Raw genomic sequence first — 18,385 nt, 5'->3', positions numbered from 1 at the left:
CAAGGGATGTCCCCCAGTCCCCAAGACGTCCCTTGTCACACGCAGTGTTCCCACAGGTCTCTCTTTATTTCCTGCTGCTGGAAATCCGGGGAGGGGTGCCACGTGCCAGGGTCGGAGTGCTGTGGTGGAGTCCTGGAGTTGGGGGGGGGGTGCCGAGGCGGTGCCACACGTCCTGGGGTCGCGGTGCCATGGCAGCGCCACACATGCCATGGCGGTGCTCGGTGTCCTGGGATCGCGGTGCTGTGTCGGTGCTGCTGTGCCGGGATTGGGGTCGGAGTGCTGGGGTGACGCCCGGTGTGCCGGGGCCGGCTTTGGGGTGCCATAGCAGTGCCAGGGTTCGTGTGCCACACGTGCCGGGGTTCGGGTGCCACGGCAGCGCCACGGCAGCGCCTCATGTCCCCGGGCTCACGGGGTCGGGGCTGGAGCTGGGGGTGCCATGGCAGCGCCAAACTCGGGGTGCCGTGCCGGATCCTCAGCCCCGGGGCCGCGCCATCACGGCACCGCCACCACTCCAGGCCCCCCCCTTTACTTGGTGCCATCCCCTAAATCGCAGCGGTAGTGAAAGATCTGGAAGTTGAGCAAGGTGCCCAGCAGCGAGGGGTACGAGGAGCCCACCTTGCGGAAGCCCTGGCCCTCGTAGAGCCTCTGCGCCGCCACCTGCACCATGGAGGTGCTGAGCACCACGGCGCCGTAACCGCGGGCGCGGGCGAAGGCCAGCACCTCCCGGCACAGCGCCCGCGCCAGCCCGCGGCCTCGGTGCTCCCGGCTCACCGACATCCTCTTCAGCTCCAACTCACCGCGACCCGCCGGCACGGCCGCCACCATGCCCACCACGGCGCCGCCTTCCTCGGCCACCCAAAAGCAGCGGTCGGGGCGCAGGTAAGTGCCGGGCACGTCGCATAAATCGGTGCCCAAGGCGTCCCGCACGTACTCGGCGCTGAGGGAACGCACCAGCACCCAGAGCAGCACCAGCGCCACGGCCACGGCGCCCAGCCCCAGCACCCAGGAGCCGGCGGCCGCCCGGGCGGCCACGAACACGGCCAGCAGAGCCAGGCGCACCCGGGCCGAACGCAGAATGTGCCGGAAACCGGCCGGGGCGTGCTCCAGGATGCCGCGGGCGAACAGAGCCCGCACGGCCTCGTAGTCCTGATCCTGGTACTGCCGGATGCGGAATGACGCCATGGGGGAGCCTGCGGGGTGGGCAAAAGGGGGGTCAGGGCGGTGTCAGGGATGGGGACCCCCAGATCCCATCCTTGGGGTGGCACGGGTGGGGGGTCAGGGCAGTGGTCACCTTCACAGGGACCCCCAGGGTACCCCCAGACCCTTCCCTGGGGTGAGACAGGGGGGCCAGGGCAGCGGTCACCTTCACAGGGACCCCCAGGATAACCCCAAATACATCAGTGGGATGGCAGAAGTGGGTCAGGGCAGTGCCCAACTTCAGAGGGATCCCCAGGATACCCCCTGGATATCCCCAAAAACATTCTTGGGATGGCACAGGGGGGTCAGGACAGCGGCCCACCTTCAGAGACCCCTGGGGTACCCCCAGACCCATCCCTGGGATGGCACAGGGGGGTCAGGGCAGCGGTCACCTCCACAGACCCCCTAGATATCCCCAAATACACTTTTGGGATGGCACAGGGGGGGTCAGGGCAGTGCCATGGATGAAGACCCCCACGATACCCCCAGGATCCCATCTTCGGAATAGCACAGGGGGGTCAGGGCAGTGCCCACCTTCACAGGGACCCCCGGGGTGCCCCCAGACCCATCCCTGGGGTGGCACACGGGGGTCAGGGCAGTGCCAGCGCCACTCCCACCCCGGGATCCCCCAAAAAGCAAAGGGTAAAAAACCGGGCGGGGGGGGGTCCCTTCCCCGCCTTGATGAGCCCTCGGGGGTCCACCCCCGACCCCGGCCGGGCAGGGGCTTTAACCGGGACACCGGGGGTGGGCAGCAGGGACAGTGGGGGGGGGGGCACGGGGGGACGAGCAGCAGGATCTGGGGGTGCCCCACTCCCTCCCCGAGAACCCGGCACTCACCGGGAACCGCGTCACGACCCGCCCCGGGCAAAGGTGTCCGTGGGCACCGAGACAGAGCGGGGCAAAGGGACACGGCGGGGGCGGCACGGGGACAGGAGGGGACACCGGGACAGCCCCCCCAGGGGTCGCTCAGGGTTTGGGGGGGGGGACTCAACCAAGGAAAGGGATCCCCGAACTGTCCCCCCTCCCCAAAAATCCCTCCTAGCCCCCCCCCCGGCCCCCCCCCACCTGCTGCTACCGGCGCTGTCGCTCCTCAAAGCGGGGCCGGCGGCTCCTCGGGGCGAACCGGGGGGTCCCTCAGCGGGCCGTGGGGGGCTCGCTGACCCCCCAGCACCACGCCGAGGGGTTGGGGTTTTTTTGGGGGGGTGGGTGGTCTTTGTTTCTGGCAGCCCGGCCTGTGCCGGCGGCTCCCAGCGCTGGAAGATGCCGGCTGCGCTCAGCCCATTGTTTCCTGCGGCGCTTTGGGGTGGGGGCTCGCTCAGGTTTTTTGGGGGGGGGGGCTCTGAGGACAGCACGGGGGGGGATAACCCCCAAATTCGGGCCGTGCTCAGACCCCGGTGGAAGAAGCTCCGGCGGAGCGGCGAGCGCAGGCGCCGAGCGGGAGGGAAGTGCTGCCCCTGCCGATGCTGGGTGATGCCATAAACCCATCCCGGGAAGGTTATGGGGTCACCCAGGGGGGTTTGGGGGTCGCGGGAAGCGATGGGGGGACACTGCACGGGACCTCTGTCCCCCCGCCCCAAAACCGCGGGGATGGGGCAGCAATGGATGGCTACGGGCGTGGGGTGGGGGTCCAGCCCCTCCCCACTGTAGGGACCCCCAGGTCACCTCAGGGGGATGGGGGGGGTCATCTTGGTGATCACCGCCCCCCCAAGCCCCGTGCTGGAGCCTCCCCATGGGGCTCCCGGTGGTTTTGGGGACCCCCATGGTGCTGGGGCCCGCCCCCCGAGGCCTTTATTTGGGGAGGGGGGCCAGGCGCGGGAGGGTCCCTTTGGCAGCCCCCTGTCCCCCGGGGGGACATGGCGACATCAGGGCCGAGCGGGGCACAGCCCCCCCGCCCTGGCAGCGCCCCCGGAGGGTTAAAGGGGAGGGGGGGTCACCCCAACCCCTATTTTGGGGCACGCTGCAGACCCCCCTGTGCCCCCCTGGCTTTCCCTGGCGCTCGGGGTGCCCCCCGTGTTCTGGGGGCTCAGCGGGTGCTGGCTCTGATCGCTCTGACCGTCACAGCCCCCAGACCCCCTCTCGTTGTCCCCTAAACCCCCCCCCCGAGTGTCCCCCCACAGTCCGGACACCCTCCGGACCCCCCACCCTGGAGCCCCCCGCATTGTCCCCAAGGTCCCCAGGACTTCGCGGGGTCCCCCCGGGTCCCTCACGGTCCGGCAGCCCCCAGACCACCCCAGTGGCCCCGTCGCTCTCTGGCCACCCCACGCTGCAGGTCCCCGTTGTCCCCGAACCCCCCTCAGTGTCCCCCAGCACCGCCCACTTCGCGCTACCGAGAAATGTCGCATCCTATTGGTCCGCACCGCCGCTATGCCCCGCCCCCCGCTAGCAGGAACCAATAGGCGCCCAGAGATGACGTGAGGGGGCGGGGCCAGATGATCAACTGGAGGGGTGACAAAGGGGGCGGGGCCGTGGGAGTAATTGCTACCGGGAAAGGGCGTGGTTTGGTGGGCGTGGCTTATGGCATTAACCATTATGGCCACGGAACGGGGCGTGTCCTACAGAGGGGCGCGTCTCGGCGCGGGATTTCTATTGGTCATCAATCAATGGGCGGGGCTTTCAGGGAATGGGCGGGGCGTTACCGCGGCGTTGCCGTTGATTCACAGGGAAGGGGCGTGGCGTGCTGAGGGGCGCGTCTCGGCGCGGGATTTCTATTGGTCATCAAGCGATGGGCGGGGCTTTACCGTGGAGGCGCTGTTGCTGCACAGGGAAGGGGCGTGGTTTGTCGAGGGGCGCGGCCGTCGGTGCCCGGGGCAGGATGGGGTCTCGTTCCCGTTCCCGTTCCCGCTCCCGCTCCCATTCCCGCTCCCGGCCCGCAGAGTCGCAGCGGCAGCACAGCCATTCTTTACTGTGGGGAGCCGTCCCAGCCCGGCGCCCCGATCCCCCCGGCCGAGCCCGCGGCCCCGGGGCCGGCCCCGCCCGGTCACTGCCCGCGGCCCTGGGCGCGCAGGCGGCGGAGGCGCAGCCGCTGCAGCCGCAGGGCCGCGTCGGGGCCCGGGCGGGTTTTCCCGGGCCGGTGGCGGTGCCGTGCCCGCTCCAGGCGGAAGCTGCACGGCGTGGGCACGTTCTCGAAGTAGACCCGGCACGGCTGCGTGAACGCCTCGTAGCCCTCGGCCCGCGCCGTCACCTCGTACTCGCCCGGGTTCAGCAGCCGCCAGTAGTCCCCGTCCGAGGCTGCGGCGGGGCGGGTGTCACGCTGCTGTCCTTATCCCTGTCCCCGTTCACATCCTGACCCCATCCCTGTCCTTGCCCCAGCGCCGATCCCGTTCTTGTCCCATCCCTGTTCCCATTCCCGTCCTCAATCCCATTCCTGTCCCGATCCCATCCCCAGTCCCATTCCTGACCCCATCCTATCCCCAGCCCCGATCTAGTCCTGATTCCATTGCCACTTGCAATCCCCAGTCCCACCCCCCCCTTCCATCCCTGTCCCCAGCCCCGTCCCATTCGTACCCACAATCCCATCCCTGTCCCCAGCCCCTTTCCCGGTCTAATCCCATTTCCATTCCCATCTCCAATTCCCAATCCCATCCCCAAATCCCATCTCATTCCTTCCCCTGTCCCCATCCCCAACCCATTCCCACCCCATCACCGTCCTCATCCCACCTTCACTCCCACCTGACCCCATTCCCACCCCAAATCCCGCCCCAAGCCCCCTCCCGGTGTCCCGGTGTCCCGGTGTCCCGGTGTCCCGGTGTCCCGGTGTCCCGGTGTCCCGGTACCGGTGCGGACGTCGTGGTTGATGCCGTCCACGGAGATGATGGCGTTGGGGATGCCCTGCCCGGTGTCACTGTCCCGAACCACGCCCTTGATCCCGCGGTGCACCTGCAGCCAGGGGGGTGGGGCAGGTGGCACAGGTGTGTCCCCCCCTTCCCGGTGCCACCCTCAGTGTTTGGGGACAGCCGTGTCCCCGTGCCATCCTGCCGTGCCCGCGTCCCCCTTGCAGTGTCCCCAGTGTGTCCCCCCACAAAGGCTCATGGAGATCCCCCAGGGCTTCCCTGGGCCTGACCTGCCCGTGACCTCCCCAGTGTCCCCAGTGTCCCCAGTGTCCCAGCATCCCCAAACCGTGCCCGGTGTCCCCATTGTCCCAGCAACTCCAGCGTCCCCCTGGTCCCAGCACCCTGAACTCCCCCAGTGCCCCCCTTGACCCCAGAGCCACCTGGACCACGTCAGTGTCCCCAGGTCCCAATCCCCCCCAAATCCCCCATCCTGCATCCCCCTTCCCCAGGGTCCCCACCACCAAGACACCCCCAAATCCCCCACTCTGAACCACCTGTCCCCACTGTTCCCATGATTCCTGAATCCTCCCCCCACACCCCCCAGTGTCCCCATATCCCAAGACCCCAAACCCTCCATACTGAACCTCCCCTTCCCAGTGTTCTTGTGACCCCAGAACCACCTGGACCCCCCAGTGTCCCAATATCCCAAACATCCCCAGACCCCCCACTCTGAACCCCCTTCCCCAGTGTCCCCATCGTCGCAGCACCCCCAACCCCCCTCCCAGTGTCCCCGTGTCCCAACCCCCCCCCAAATCCCCATCCTGGAACCCCTCCCTTCCCAGTATCCCCCTGGTCCCACTGCCCCGAACTCCCCCAGTGTCCCCACGTCCTGAACATCCCCAAATCCCTGATCCTGGACCCCTTTCCCCAGTGTCCCCAAATCCCCCACTCTGTCCCCCCTCCCCATGATCCCAGAACTCCCCCAGACCCCCCAGTGTCCCCATGTCCCAACGCCCCCAAATCCCCCACCCTGGATCCCCCCTCCCACTGTCCCCATGATCCCAGAACCACCTAGACCCCCCAGTGTCCTCGTGTCCCAAAGAATCCCAAATCCCCCATCCTGGACCCCCCCTCCCACTGTCCCCATGATCCCAGAACCACCTGGACCCCCCAGTGTCCTCGTGTCCCAAAGAATCCCAAAACCCCCATCTTGGGCCCACCCTCCCCACTGTCCCAAACACCCCCAAATCCCCACTCGGAGCCCCCTTCCCCAGCATCCCCCTATCCCACCACTCCAAACCCCCCACTTCCCCCATTCCCACCCCCCACCTCACGGCCAGCCCCTGGGGCGGTGTCCCCAAGGCCCGGGTGTCACCCCCGTGTCCCACCCCCCGAGTGTGTCACCCCCGGGTGTCCCCACACCTGCTCCATGAAGAGCAGCAGCGACTCGCGGTTGTTCTCCCACTCCTCGGGCAGCTCGGAGGCGTGCGGGAACTTGTCACACGACAGCTCCACCGTGATCTCGAAGCAGTTGGTGTGCAGGTAGCTGAAGTCGTTCATACCTTCGCGTTTTGAAGAGATTTTTAAGTGTTAGGGTTCGGAAGGGACGGTTCGGCAGAGGGTGAGGACAGGAGCGAGAGGTTTGTCTCTAGAAACGATCTGCTGGGAGATGAAACCGGCACCGAGAGATAAAAGGAATAATGGGAGAAGATTCCACGGATGGGTGAGTGGAAAAGATGAGATTTGCCTTGACCTTTCTGCCTTCTCACGGCTCCAATTATATTTTATTTATAAAATAGAATATTTATAATACTTGTTGTATTTTATTCCATCCTAAGTGATTTATACGGATTTTATTACGTTCTAAGCCCTGAGAGATAAATGGAACAACAGGAAGGATTCCATTGATTGATGAATGGAAAAGAAGATGTTTGCCTTTAACTTTCTGCCTTCTCACTGCTGCATTTATATTTATACTTATATTTATATTTATATTTGTATTTGTATTTATATTTGTATTTATATTTGTATTTGTATTTATATTTATATTTGTATTTATAGTTGTATTTATATTTGTATTTATATTTATATTTGTATTTATATTTATATTTATATTTATATTTATATTTATATTTATATTTATATTTATATTTATATTTATATTTATATTTATATTTATATTTATATTTATATTTATTGTATTTTATTACATTCTGAGCGATTTATATAGATTCTATTACGTTCTAAGCTCTGAGAGTTAAAAGGAACAACGGGAAAGGATCCCACGGCTCGATGAACGGAAAAGAAGATGTTTGCCTTTACGAACAAACGGTGGGTTTGCTGAGAAATGGAATTGGATATTGAAAGATGAAAGAAACAACGGGGGAAACCCATCAATTCCCTAAGAATTAAAAATCAAAAGGGGAATTCGACCTTAAAGGGGAGTTTTAGGTGTCAGGCACTTGGGGAAGTCTGTAACTCTCAAATACCTCAGCCAGGGGGGAAAGAGAGAGGGAAACGAGGCCGGGAAATCGGGATAAATAGGAGGCTCCAAATAGGAATCCAGATTAGGATAAACAGGAGTCCTCCAACGATTTGAGAGACCCCCGGAGGAAACGCCCCACGGCCACTCCCCTTATTCCAATAAAATCAAACCACTCCTCCGGCTCCTTCTGGGAGACAAAGAGAACCACAGAACCGTGAGGTCGGGAGAGACTTCCAAGATCACCAAGCCCAACCTCTGGATCAACATCTCTAACGGTGACAAACGGGTGACACCGAGGCCACCCCGCACTCACTGCCAGCCACCGTGTGGTTCATGGATCAACATCCCTAACGGTGACAAAGAGGTGACACCGAGGCCACCACAGATCAACATCCCTAACGGTGATAAAGAGGTGATACCGAGGCCACCATGTGGTTCACAGATCAACATCCCTAACGGTGACAAAGAGGTGACACCGAGGCCACCACAGATCAACATCCCTAATGGTAATAAAGAGGTGACAGCGAGGCCACCATGTGGTTCACAGATCAACATCCCTAATGGTGACAAAGAGGTGACACCGAGGCCACCACAGATCAACATCCCTAACGGTGACAAAGAGGTGACACCGAGGCCACCACAGATCAACATCCCTAATGGTGACAAAGAGGTGACACCGAGGCCACCACAGATCAACATCCCTAACGGTGACAAAGAGGTGACAGCGAGGCCACCACAGATCAACATCCCTAACGGTGACAAAGAGGTGACAGCGAGGCCACCACAGATCAACATCCCTAACGGTGACAAAGAGGTGACAGCGAGGCCACCCCGCACTCACTGCCGGCCACCGTGTGCCAGTCGGCGCCGTTGATGATGTTGCCGAGGCGGGCGAAGTCGTCGTGGTGGCAGCGGCGGCGGTGGCCGCTGGCCATGGCCAGGTTGGCGGTGGCGTAGACGGTGGCCAGCCAGCGGAAGACGCCGTCGTCGGGGGTCGGGGTGGCCTCCCGCGCCTTCCAGTAGGTGCGGGTCATGTCGAAGGGGTAGGTGACCACCAGCTCGCCGCCGTGCAGGTTGGCGCCCAGCATGAACGGGTACCGCTGCATCCAGGCGATCACCGCGCGCGTCTCCGGGGCCACCTGGCGGGGGACGGCGCCGTCACACACGTGGGGCCGTCGCCCGCGCGGTGTCGCCGCTGTCACCCGCATGGTGCTGCCGCTGTCACCCGCGCCACTGTCACCCATGTGGGACTGCCGCTGTCACCCACGTGAGCCCACTGCCGTCACCCACATGAGGCCACCGCTGTCACCCACATGAGCCCACTGCCGTCACCCACATGAGGCCACTGCCGTCACCCACACGAGGCCACCGCTGTCACCCACATGAGCCCACTGCCGTCACCCACATGAGGCCACTGCCGTCACCCACATGAGGCCACCGCTGTCACCCACATGAGATCACCGCTGTCACCCACATGAGCCCACTGCCGCCACCCACATGAGCCCACTGCCGTCACCCACGAGCCCACTGCCGTCATCCACATGAGGGCCACCGCTGTCACCCACATGAGGCCACCGCTGTCACACACGTGTTTCTATTGCTGTTAAGCTCGTGGTGCCATTGCTGTCACCCACATGGTACCACCACTGTCACCCACGTGAGGCCACGGCTGTCACCCATGTGGAGCCACCACTGTCACCCATGCAGTGCTGCCACTGCCACCCACGCGGTGTCACCGCTGTCACCCATGCAGTGCCACTGATGTCACCCACATGGGGTCACTGCTGTCACCCGTGGTGCTGCCGCAGTCACCCGCGTGGTACCACTGCTGTCACCCACACGCTGTCACCCCTGTCACCCACGTGAGGCCACGGCTGTCACCCACGAGGAGCCACCACTGTCACCCATGCGATGCTGCCACTGTCAACTGTGCGTTGCCAACGCTGTCACCCATGTGGTGCCACTGCTGTCGCCCACATGCTACCACTATTGTCACTCATGCGGTGTCACTGCTGTCACCCACATGGTGCCACTGCTGCCTCCCACATGGTGCCACTGCTGTCACCCACATGGTGCCACTGCTGTCACCCACATAGTGCCATTGCTGTCACCCACGCCTGGCGGTGTCTTGGTGACACCCCCCGGGTTGGGCGGGGTTCAGCCCCTGTGGGTGGGCAGCACCCATCTGGTGCTGGCGTGGGAGGACTGGGAGGGGATTTGGGGGGGGCTGTGAGGGGATTTGGGGGCTTCAGGGGGTTTTGGGGGATTTCAAGGGGATTTGGGGGTTCTACGGGGGTTTGGGGGGTCTCACCACAGCATTGCCATGAGGGATTTTGGGGGTTCACTGCGGTGCTGGTGCAGGAGGATGGAGAGGTTTGGGGGGGGTTGGGGCAGTTTTGGGATCTCACAGTGACATTGGCACAGGATGGGAGGGTTTGGGGGTCTCACAGTGATACAGACACAGGATGGGAAGGTTCTGGGGTAGTTTTGGGGTCTCACAGTGATACTGACACAGGATGGGGCGGTTTTGGGGCAGTTTTGAGGTCACACAATGATGCTGACACAGGATGGGAGGATTTTGGGGCGGTTTTGGGGTCACACAATGATGCTGACACAGGATGGGAGGATTTTGTGGTGGTTTTGGGACGGTTCTGGGGCAGTTTTGGGACAGTTCTGGGGCAGTTCTGGGGCAGTTCTGGGACGGTTCTGGGGCAGTTTTGGGACAGTTTTGGGACAGTTCTGGGGCAGTTTTGGGACAGTTCTGGGGCGGTTCTGGGGCAGTTCTGGGGCAGTTTTGGGGCGGTTCTGGGGCGGTTTTTGGGCGGTTTTTGGGCGGTTTGGGGGCTCACCGTGGCGTTGGCAAAGGTGTAGTACTCGGGGATGGGGATGTAGTGGTTGGGGAACTGGTGGGGCACCAGGTCATTGTCCTCGGCGTCCCACAGCGCCGTGTTCAGGTCGGCAAAATTGTGGTTGAGGTCGATGCCCTCGTACGTCCAGCGGCCCATGGCCCATCCCGCCAGCTCCGAGCCCTGCCGGGGACACCACGGTGGGCACCGGGATAGGCAACGGGGACACCGGGATGGACACTGGGGTGGACACCGGGATGGACACCGGGATGGACACCGGGATGGACACTGGGGTGGACACCGGGATGGACACCGGGATGGACACCGTGGTGGGCATCGGGACAGGCACCGGGGACACCGGGATGGACACCAGGGTGGACACCGTGGTGGGCACCAGGACAGCCCTGGGATGGGGACCGGGGTGGACACTGGGACGGGCACCACGGTCACCAGGATGGGCACTGGGAGGGGCACTGGGAGGAGCAGCAGGAGGGACACCACGGTCACCGGGAGGGAAACTGGGATGGACACCGGGACGGAAACTGGGAGGGGCACCCAGAGGGACACCGGGAGGGGCACCGGGATGGGCACTGAGATCGCCAGGACGGGCACCGGGACAGGCACTGGGATGGGCACCGGGGTTTCTGGGATGGGCACCGGGATGGCCACCACTGTCACCGGGACGGTCACCGGGACAGGCACCGGGCTGTCCCCACCCCTACCAGCTTGTAGGCGGTCTCGTAGCCGTCGGGGTTCATGGAGGGCAGCAGGTGGATGCGCGTTTCCGTCACCAGCTGCACCACGCGGGGATTTCCCCGCCGGAACTCCCGGCACAGGAATTCCATCAGGTTCAGCAGCAGCTCCCGGCCCAGCACCTCGTTCCCGTGCATCCCGGCCACGTAGCGGAACTCCGGCTCTCCTGAGGGCGTGGGGATGGGGCTGGAGGGGGCCTGGGGACTGTCCCCGTGTCCCTGCACCGGTCTGGGTGTCCCCGTGTCCCTATTCCTGTCCTGGGTGTCCCTGTGTCCCTGTCCCCATCCTGGGTGTCCCCAGCCACCCTGTCCCCATCCTGTGCCAGGCCGGGTGGCCCAGCCACCCCATCCTGAGTCAACCAGGGCATCCTTGGGGACTGTCCCCGCCATCCTGCACCAACCCTGGTGACCGTCCCCACTGCCCTGCACCAGCCCTGGTCACTGTCCTCGCTGTCCCCACCAGCCCTGGTCACTGTCCCCACTTCCTGGGTCATCCCGAGTGACTGTCCCCACCCCCTGGGCCATCCCTGGTCACTGTCCCCACACACCCCTGGGCTATCCCTGGTGACCCCTCCGCACCCTGGGCATCCCCAGCCACCCCGTGCCACCCCGGCCATCCCTGGCCACTGTCCCCACGCCCATCCCGCCCCACCCCGGCTGTCCCCGGCTGTCCCCTCGGCTGTCCCCGGCTGTCCCCGGGGCCACGCACCCACTTCGTGCCGCCCGGGGCTGTCGGAGATCTCCATGGCGTAGAGGCGCAGGCCGCGGGAGCTCTGCCCGATGCTGTACACGCGGGTGATGTCGGGGCACTCCTCGCTCACCCTCCGCATCAGCTGCGGGCCGAGGGGGGTGACAGCGTCAGGGACACCCCCGGCGGGACACCCCGAGGTGGCACGGCCCCGTCCCCACGCCCCGCCGGGGCCCCGGGCGCGGCACCTTTCTCATCTCCTGGTAGTTGTGGTGGCGGAAATCCAGGTGCGGGTCGGGAGGGGGCGGCGGGGGCCAGGCGTGGGCGTCGCTGGGGTCTGCGGGGACACCGAGGGGACACCGGGGGACACCGGGGGACAGCGGTTAGGGACAGCGAACAGCCCAGAGCGCGACTCCGCGCCCGTGCTGGGGGCTGCCGGGGCGGCGTGTGGGACAGCCAGAGGGTCCCCGCGGGGTAGGGGACAGCCTGGGGACATCCAGGGGACACCGAGGGGACACCCACCGGGCAGGGGACAGCCCAGGACCTCGGCCCGCAGGCAGACGGTGCCGTTGGGGAACCAGCTCTGCGGGTTGATGCGCAGGAAGCGCCCCACCAGCGGCGAGGGCAGCAGGTTCAGCACCGGCGTCTCGGGGTCTTTGTTGGCGGGGAACACCTGCAGGGGACAGCGGGGGACAGCGGGGGACAGCGGGGGACAGCCGGGGTCAGGGGGCTGCAGCAGAGCCGCCCGTGGGGCTCAAGGGTCCCCCCAAGCCCGTAGTGAGGAGCCGGCATGGTCGGGGGGCACAGCCCGGGTGGGGCTGCAGGTGCCGCCCTGACCCCAAAGTCACCGGCCCCAAATCTGCTCCTGGACCCCAAAACCCGCCCCTGGCGCGGGGATCCCCAAAGCTGATCCTGTAACATCCCAAAACCCGCCCCTGGCGCGGGGATCCCCAAAGCTGATCCTGTAACATCCCAAAACCCGCCCCTGGCGCGGGGATCCCCAAAGCTGATCCTGTAACATCCCAAAACCCGCCCCTGGCGCGGGGATCCCCAAAGCTGATCCTGTAACATCCCAAAACCCGCCCCTGGCGCGGGGATCCCCAAAGCTGATCCTGTAACATCCCAAAACCCGCCCCTGGCGCGGGGATCCCCAAAGCTGATCCTGTAACATCCCAAAACCCGCTCCTGGCACGGGGATCCCCAAACCTGATCCTGTAACATCCCAAAACCCGCCCCTGGCGCGGGGATCCCCAAACCTGATCCCTTAACACCCCAAAACCCGCCCCTGGCGCGGGGATCCCCAAAGCTGATCCTGTAACATCCCAAAACCCGCCCCTGGCGCGGGGATCCCCAAAGCTGATCCCTTAACACCCCAAAACCCGCCCCTGGCGCGGGGATCCCCAAAGCTGATCCTGTAACACCCCAAAACCCACCATGGGGATCCGCCCCTGGCACGTGGTGCCCAAATCTGTCCCAGCACAGCCCTGGCGCGGGGATCCCCAAACCCTCCCCAGTTCCCCGTGTCGCCCCCCGGTGCCAGACGTGCCCAGGAGCGTCCCTGTCCCCGTGCCAGGGGGTGGCAGTGGCCGGGTGGGGACAAGCAGCCTTTGTGCCCTTGTGCCGGGACAGGAAGCGCCGCAGGGAGCCCGGCCAAGGCCAGCAGGGCCCGGGCACGGCGACAGCTGGCACGGGGACAGCTGGCACGGGCAACCCGGGGTGGTTAACCCGGTGTGGTTAACCCGGGGTGGTCAGTGTGGTTATCCCACCTGGGTAACCCCGGCACAATTAACCCCCAGTGTAATTAACGCTACCCTAATTAATCCCCCTGGCACGGTTAACCCTTGGAACGGTGAACTCACGTGGCACGGTTAACCCCAGCATAATTAGCCCCCAGTGTAATTAACGCTGCCCTAATTAACCCCCCTGCCATCATTACCGGCCTGGCACAATTAACCGCCGAGCATAATTAACCTCCCCGCCCCACTTCCATCGTTCCCGATCAACGCCCCCCTGGCACTGCCACTCCTCCCATGTCCCCAACGCTGGCCGGGGGCGTCACCCCTGGTGTCACCACCCTCTGTCCCCACCCTGCTGTCCCCACTCTGTCCAGGGGTGCCACCCTGGTGTCCCCAGCCCGGTGTACCCACCCCGGTGCCACCCCCTGGTGATCAGCCACTCCTGTGTCCCCACGCTGTCCGATGTCCCCACCCCGGTGACCCCATCCTGATGTCCCCACCCTGCCAGGGGGTGCCAGCCCCGTGTCTCCATCCCAGTGTCCCCACCCCGGTGCCATCCCCGATGTCCCCACCCTGCTGTCCCCACGCTGTCCGGGGGTGCCACCCCGGTGTCTCCACCTTGGTGCCACCCCCGGTGTCACCCCCCGGTGTCCCCACCCCCGGTGTCACCCCCGGTGTCCCCCGGTGTCACCCACCGCCTCCTCGGTGCCGTTGCGGCTGGGCCGCCACTCGCGGGTGTCGTTGCTGACCTGCACCTTGTAGGACGTCACCCAGTCGTACCTGGGGGGCCCAGCGGGGGGTCAGGCTGTCCCCAGGGCTGTCCCCTCCCGCGTCCCCGTGTCCCCGTGTCCCCTTACGTCCAGATGGAGTTGAGGCCCTGGGTGATGACGCCGGTGAAGCGGGTGAGGCGCCGCGCGTCCACCTGCAGCCACTGCGCCGTGTCCTCGTGTCCTGCGCACCAGCCGCCGTCATAGGGGTCACCGTCATAGAGCCCCGACTGCGGGGACACGGGGACACCAGTGGGGACAGGGGTCACCGTCATAGAGCCCCGACTGCGGGGACACGGGGACACCAGTGGGGACAGGGGTCACCGTCATCGAGCCCCGACTGCGGGGACACGGGGACACCAGTGGGGACAGGGGTCATCGTCATAGAGCCCCGACTGCGGGGACACGGGGACACCAGTGGGGACAGGGGTCACCGTCATAGAGCCCCGACTGCGGGGACACGGGGACACCAGTGGGGACAGGGGTCACCGTCATAGAGCCCCGACTGCGGGGACACGGGGACACCAGTGGGGACAGGGGTCACCGTCATAGAGCCCCGACTGCGGGGACACGGGGACACCAGTGGGGACAGGGGTCACCGTCATAGAGCCCCGACTGCGGGGACACGGGGACACCAGTGGGGACAGGGGTCACCGTCATAGAGCCCCGACTGCGGGGACACGGGGACACCAGTGGGGACAGGGGTCATCGTCATAGAGCCCCGACTGTGGGGACACGGGGACACCAGTGGGGACAGGGGACACCGTCATAGTGCCCCCACTGCGGGGACACCAGTGGGGACAGGGACAGGGGTCATCGTCATCGAGCCCCGACTGCGGGGACACGGGGACACCAGTGGGGACAGGGACAGGGGACATGGTCAGGGGACAGGCACAGGGGACAGGGGACACACACAGAGGACACGAGCAGGGGACAGGCACCGGGACAGGCACTGGGGACAGGGGACAGGGACAGGAGACAAGGGACAGGGGCACACACGGGGGACAGGCACAGGGGACACATCCCCACTGCCCGTGGGGTCCCCACTGCCCGTGGTGGCACTGTGGTGGCACCGGGGTGACGGGGAGCCCTCGCGGTGGCCGGGCTGGACGGTGTCACTCGTGTGCCACCGAGACGCCACCAACGCGCCACAAAACGCCACCAACGCACCAGGAAGATGCCACTGACACCGTGCCACACCTGCCCTGAGTGTGCCACACCCACGTGTCACACCCACATGGCACAAAGGGGACATCAAACAGTCAACCCCAGACTGGCACACCCCTGGCACTCCTGGCACGCTCCCGGCAGTAACTGGCACACCCTCACACACACCTGGCACACCTGGCACACCTGGCACACCTGGCACACCTGTCCGTACCTGGATGTTGAGGCGCCCGCGGTGCGCCCCCAGCCCGAGCCGCCGCTGGCTGGACGCCCGGAGCTGCGTGTCCTCGACCCGCAGCGACTCCAGCCCCAGGGGGGGACACGCTGGGGACACGCGGGGACAGCGCCGTCACACAGGGCACCCCGACAGCCTCGGGGCCGCACCGCAAACACCCCTGGGGCCACCCCGAAATGCCCCCCCAGGTGTCCCCAAGGTGGCCCCACAGGTGTCCCCCCCAAGTGTCCCCTTAGGTGTCCCTAGATACCCCCAAGGTGTCCCCACAGGTGTCCCCCCCAGGTGCCCCCGAAGTGTCTCCAAGGTGTCCCCCAGGTGTCCCACAGTTGCGCCCCCTGATGGCCCCTAGGTGCCCTCCGGGTGTCCCCAGGTGCCCCCAAAGTGTCCCCAAGGTGTCCCCCCAGGTGCCCTCCTGGTCCACCCCTGGTGCTCATCAGGTGGCCCCCAGGTGTCCCCAAGGTATTCCCCAGGTGTCCTCCAAGGTGCCCCCCAGGTGCCGCCCCCAGGTACCCCCCAGGTGCCCCCAGGTGTCCCCCCGGTCCCCGCACAGGTGACAGTGGCCGCGCCACCCGCCCCCAGCGCACGCACGGGGCTCCTGCGGCTCCGGCTTCTTCCTCAGCACCTTCTTCTTCCTCACCACCACCTTCTTCCTCAGCACCTTCCTCCTCAGCCCCGTCCCCTCGCTCACCGCGGCTGGGGGGGACAGAGGGTGACAGGGGAGGGGGCTGGGGACACCCCGAGCCCCTGGGACCCCCAAATGAGCCCCCCCAGTCCTCCCCGAGCCCGCCCGAGCCCCCCGAGTCCTACCGGTGGCCGCGGGGTCCCGGTCCCGCTGCCCTCCGCTGGCGGGGGTCGCGCTGCCCTTCGGGGGTCCCGCCGTGGTGGTCCCCAAAGGGGCGGCCGTGGTGGCCTTCGGAGGGGACACCCGGCTGCTTTTGGGGGGTCCCGTCGCGGTGTCCTTTCTTGGGGACACCCCGCTGGCTTTGGTGGGTGCAGCCGTTGTTCCCTTCCAGGGGGGCGGCTCGCTGCCTTTAGGGGGTCCCCCGGCGATGGCCCTCGTTGGGGACACTCCGATGGCTTTGGGGGGTCCCGTCGTGGTGTTCTGTCGGGGGGACACCCCGCCGGCTTTGGGGGGCCCTGTCGTTGTGTCCTTCCTTGGGGACACCCCGCTGGCGATGTCCTTCCGGGGGGACACCCCGCTGGCTTTGGGGGGTCCCGTCGTGGTGCGGTTTCTTGGGGACACCCCGCTGGCGATGTCCTTTCGGGGGGACACCCCGCCGGTTTTGGGGGTCCCGCCGGCCGTGCCCACCCCGGTGTGGCGGGCCTGGGCGGGCTGGGGGGGCGCGGCGCGGGCGGGGGGCGCCGGGGGGCCCAGCAGGAGCAGCAGCAGCAGGAGCGGGGCGGGGGGCAACCCCGGCATGGCCGCGGCCCTGCGGGTCCCTGCTGGTCCCTGCGGGGTCCCTGCGGGTCCCTTCGGGTCCCTGCCCGCTCCTCCCGGTCCCTGCGGGTCCCGGCCCGCTCCTGATCCCGGTCCCTGCCCGTTCCTCCCGGTCCCTGCCCGCTGCCGATCCCGGTTCCGGCCCCTCCCGCGACCCCCGGCCGCTCCCCGCCCTCTTCCTGCCCGGGACCCCCGCCCGCCCCGCCCCGTTCAACGCCCCCGTTCCTCTCCCGGTGATCACCGGACCCCTCGAAGGGGGGACACCGCGTCCCGCCCGCTCACCTGCGTGTCCCCGCCGTGTCCCCCCCGTGTCCCCGCCGTCCCCTCACTGTACCCCCGCTGTCCCCAGCCCCCGCGGTGTCCCCAGTGTCCCCTGGCCACGTCCGGGAGGGGCGCGGGGCTCCGCGGTGCCGCCGGCCGAGCCCGGGGACCCCGGAGGTCCCGGAGCCGCCGGTGCGGGCGGAGCGGGGCCGGAGCGGGCGGGGAGGGGCGGCCGCGGCCCCGACCCCTCGGGGGTGCCCGGCTGGGGCTCGGGGGGCGGCCCGGGGTGCCGGGGAAGGGCTCGGGGTCCTGCCTGTCCCCCCGCCCCGCGCGGGGCCTCGTTTTCCATCCCGAATGAACTTTCCCGGTTTGACTTTCCCGTCTTTTATTGGGATTTCCCGCAGGCGCGGAGCGGCCGCCGGTGCCATCCCCGTCCCTTGTCCCCATCGCTGTCCCTCCGGGCGTGGCACGGTGCCCTGCCCGGCTGCGGGAGGAGGGGACAGGGCCACCACAGGTGGCACCGCCCCGGGATCCATGGCATCCGCATCACCGGGGGATGCTCCTGGGCCACCCCGGGGGACAGCGGGGACAGCGGGGACAGCGGGGACAGCGGGGACAGAGGGGACAGCGGGGACAGCGGGGACAGAGGGGACAGCGGGGACAGAGGGGACAGCGGGGACAGCGGGGACAGCGGGGCCGGCCCCGGGCCCGGAGCGCTCATTCCCTGCCCGGTCCCAGGGCAGGATTCCGTTGCCTGCCCAGAAGGGGCGGCCGTGCTCAGCCCCGCGTGACGGCTCCTTCGAGGGTTGCGGAATTCCCGGCGCCGCTCCAGGGCACGCACAGACACACACACACAGAGACACACACAGAGACACACTCATGCACACACAGACACGCACAGACACACACACATGCACAGACAGACACACACACACAGACACGCACACACAGACACACACAGAGACACACTCATGCACACACAGACACACACACATGCACAGACACACAGACACAGACACACACAGAGACACGCACACACAGAC

At 66.0% G+C, this 18,385-nt stretch overlaps 2 protein-coding genes across 3 annotated transcripts; both read right to left on the bottom strand.

Annotated features, from left to right (window-relative positions):
- Window positions 1-45: 45 nt before the first annotated feature.
- Window positions 46-3,258, bottom strand: NAT8 (N-acetyltransferase 8 (putative)). Of its 2 annotated transcripts, none has more exons than XM_066185184.1 (2): window positions 2,263-3,258; window positions 46-1,190 (listed from the first exon to the last, which is right to left on the bottom strand). In XM_066185184.1, exon 2 carries the CDS (start codon window positions 1,180-1,182, stop codon window positions 526-528), a length of 657 nt encoding a protein of 218 aa, XP_066041281.1. In that variant the 5' UTR covers window positions 1,183-1,190; window positions 2,263-3,258; the 3' UTR covers window positions 46-525. The 2 variants fall into 2 exon arrangements, with proteins under 2 accessions (XP_066041281.1, XP_066041282.1); XM_066185185.1 differs by lacking the exon at window positions 2,263-3,258 and adding an exon at window positions 2,035-2,056.
- Window positions 3,259-4,138: 880 nt separating this feature from the next.
- On the bottom strand, window positions 4,139-17,063 carry CPXM1 (carboxypeptidase X, M14 family member 1). Its single transcript, XM_066184896.1, has 14 exons — window positions 16,451-17,063; window positions 16,232-16,336; window positions 15,623-15,732; window positions 14,332-14,471; window positions 14,170-14,254; window positions 12,261-12,411; window positions 11,987-12,075; window positions 11,760-11,883; window positions 11,021-11,217; window positions 10,302-10,481; window positions 8,294-8,591; window positions 6,390-6,529; window positions 4,971-5,073; window positions 4,139-4,425 (listed from the first exon to the last, which is right to left on the bottom strand). Exons 1-14 carry the CDS (start codon window positions 17,061-17,063, stop codon window positions 4,175-4,177), a joined length of 2,586 nt encoding a protein of 861 aa, XP_066040993.1. The 3' UTR covers window positions 4,139-4,174.
- Window positions 17,064-18,385: the final 1,322 nt, after the last annotated feature.

This window comes from Chamaea fasciata, unplaced genomic scaffold (assembly GCF_029207755.1).
Source record: "Chamaea fasciata isolate MVZ Bird 193981 ecotype frontalis unplaced genomic scaffold, bChaFas1.0.hap1 SCAF_6, whole genome shotgun sequence".
NCBI classification, from domain to species: Eukaryota; Metazoa; Chordata; class Aves; order Passeriformes; family Sylviidae; genus Chamaea; species Chamaea fasciata.
This window is presented reverse-complemented; position numbering and strand designations above follow the sequence as displayed.

Excerpts from the sequence above, each read along its gene's own strand:
- NAT8 (XM_066185184.1), bottom strand. The coding sequence starts at position 1,182 with ATGGCGTCATTCCGCATCCGGCAGTACCAGGATCAGGACTACGAGGCC.
- CPXM1 (XM_066184896.1), bottom strand. The coding sequence starts at position 17,063 with ATGCCGGGGTTGCCCCCCGCCCCGCTCCTGCTGCTGCTGCTCCTGCTG. Across the intron at positions 12,076-12,260 it reads CCTGGGCTGTCCCCTGCCCG|ACCCCAGCGACGCCCACGCC; the intron begins GTGGGTGTCCCC and ends GTGTCCCCGCAG. Across the intron at positions 6,530-8,293 it reads CTGGCACACGGTGGCCGGCA|GTATGAACGACTTCAGCTAC; the intron begins GTGAGTGCGGGG and ends CAAAACGCGAAG.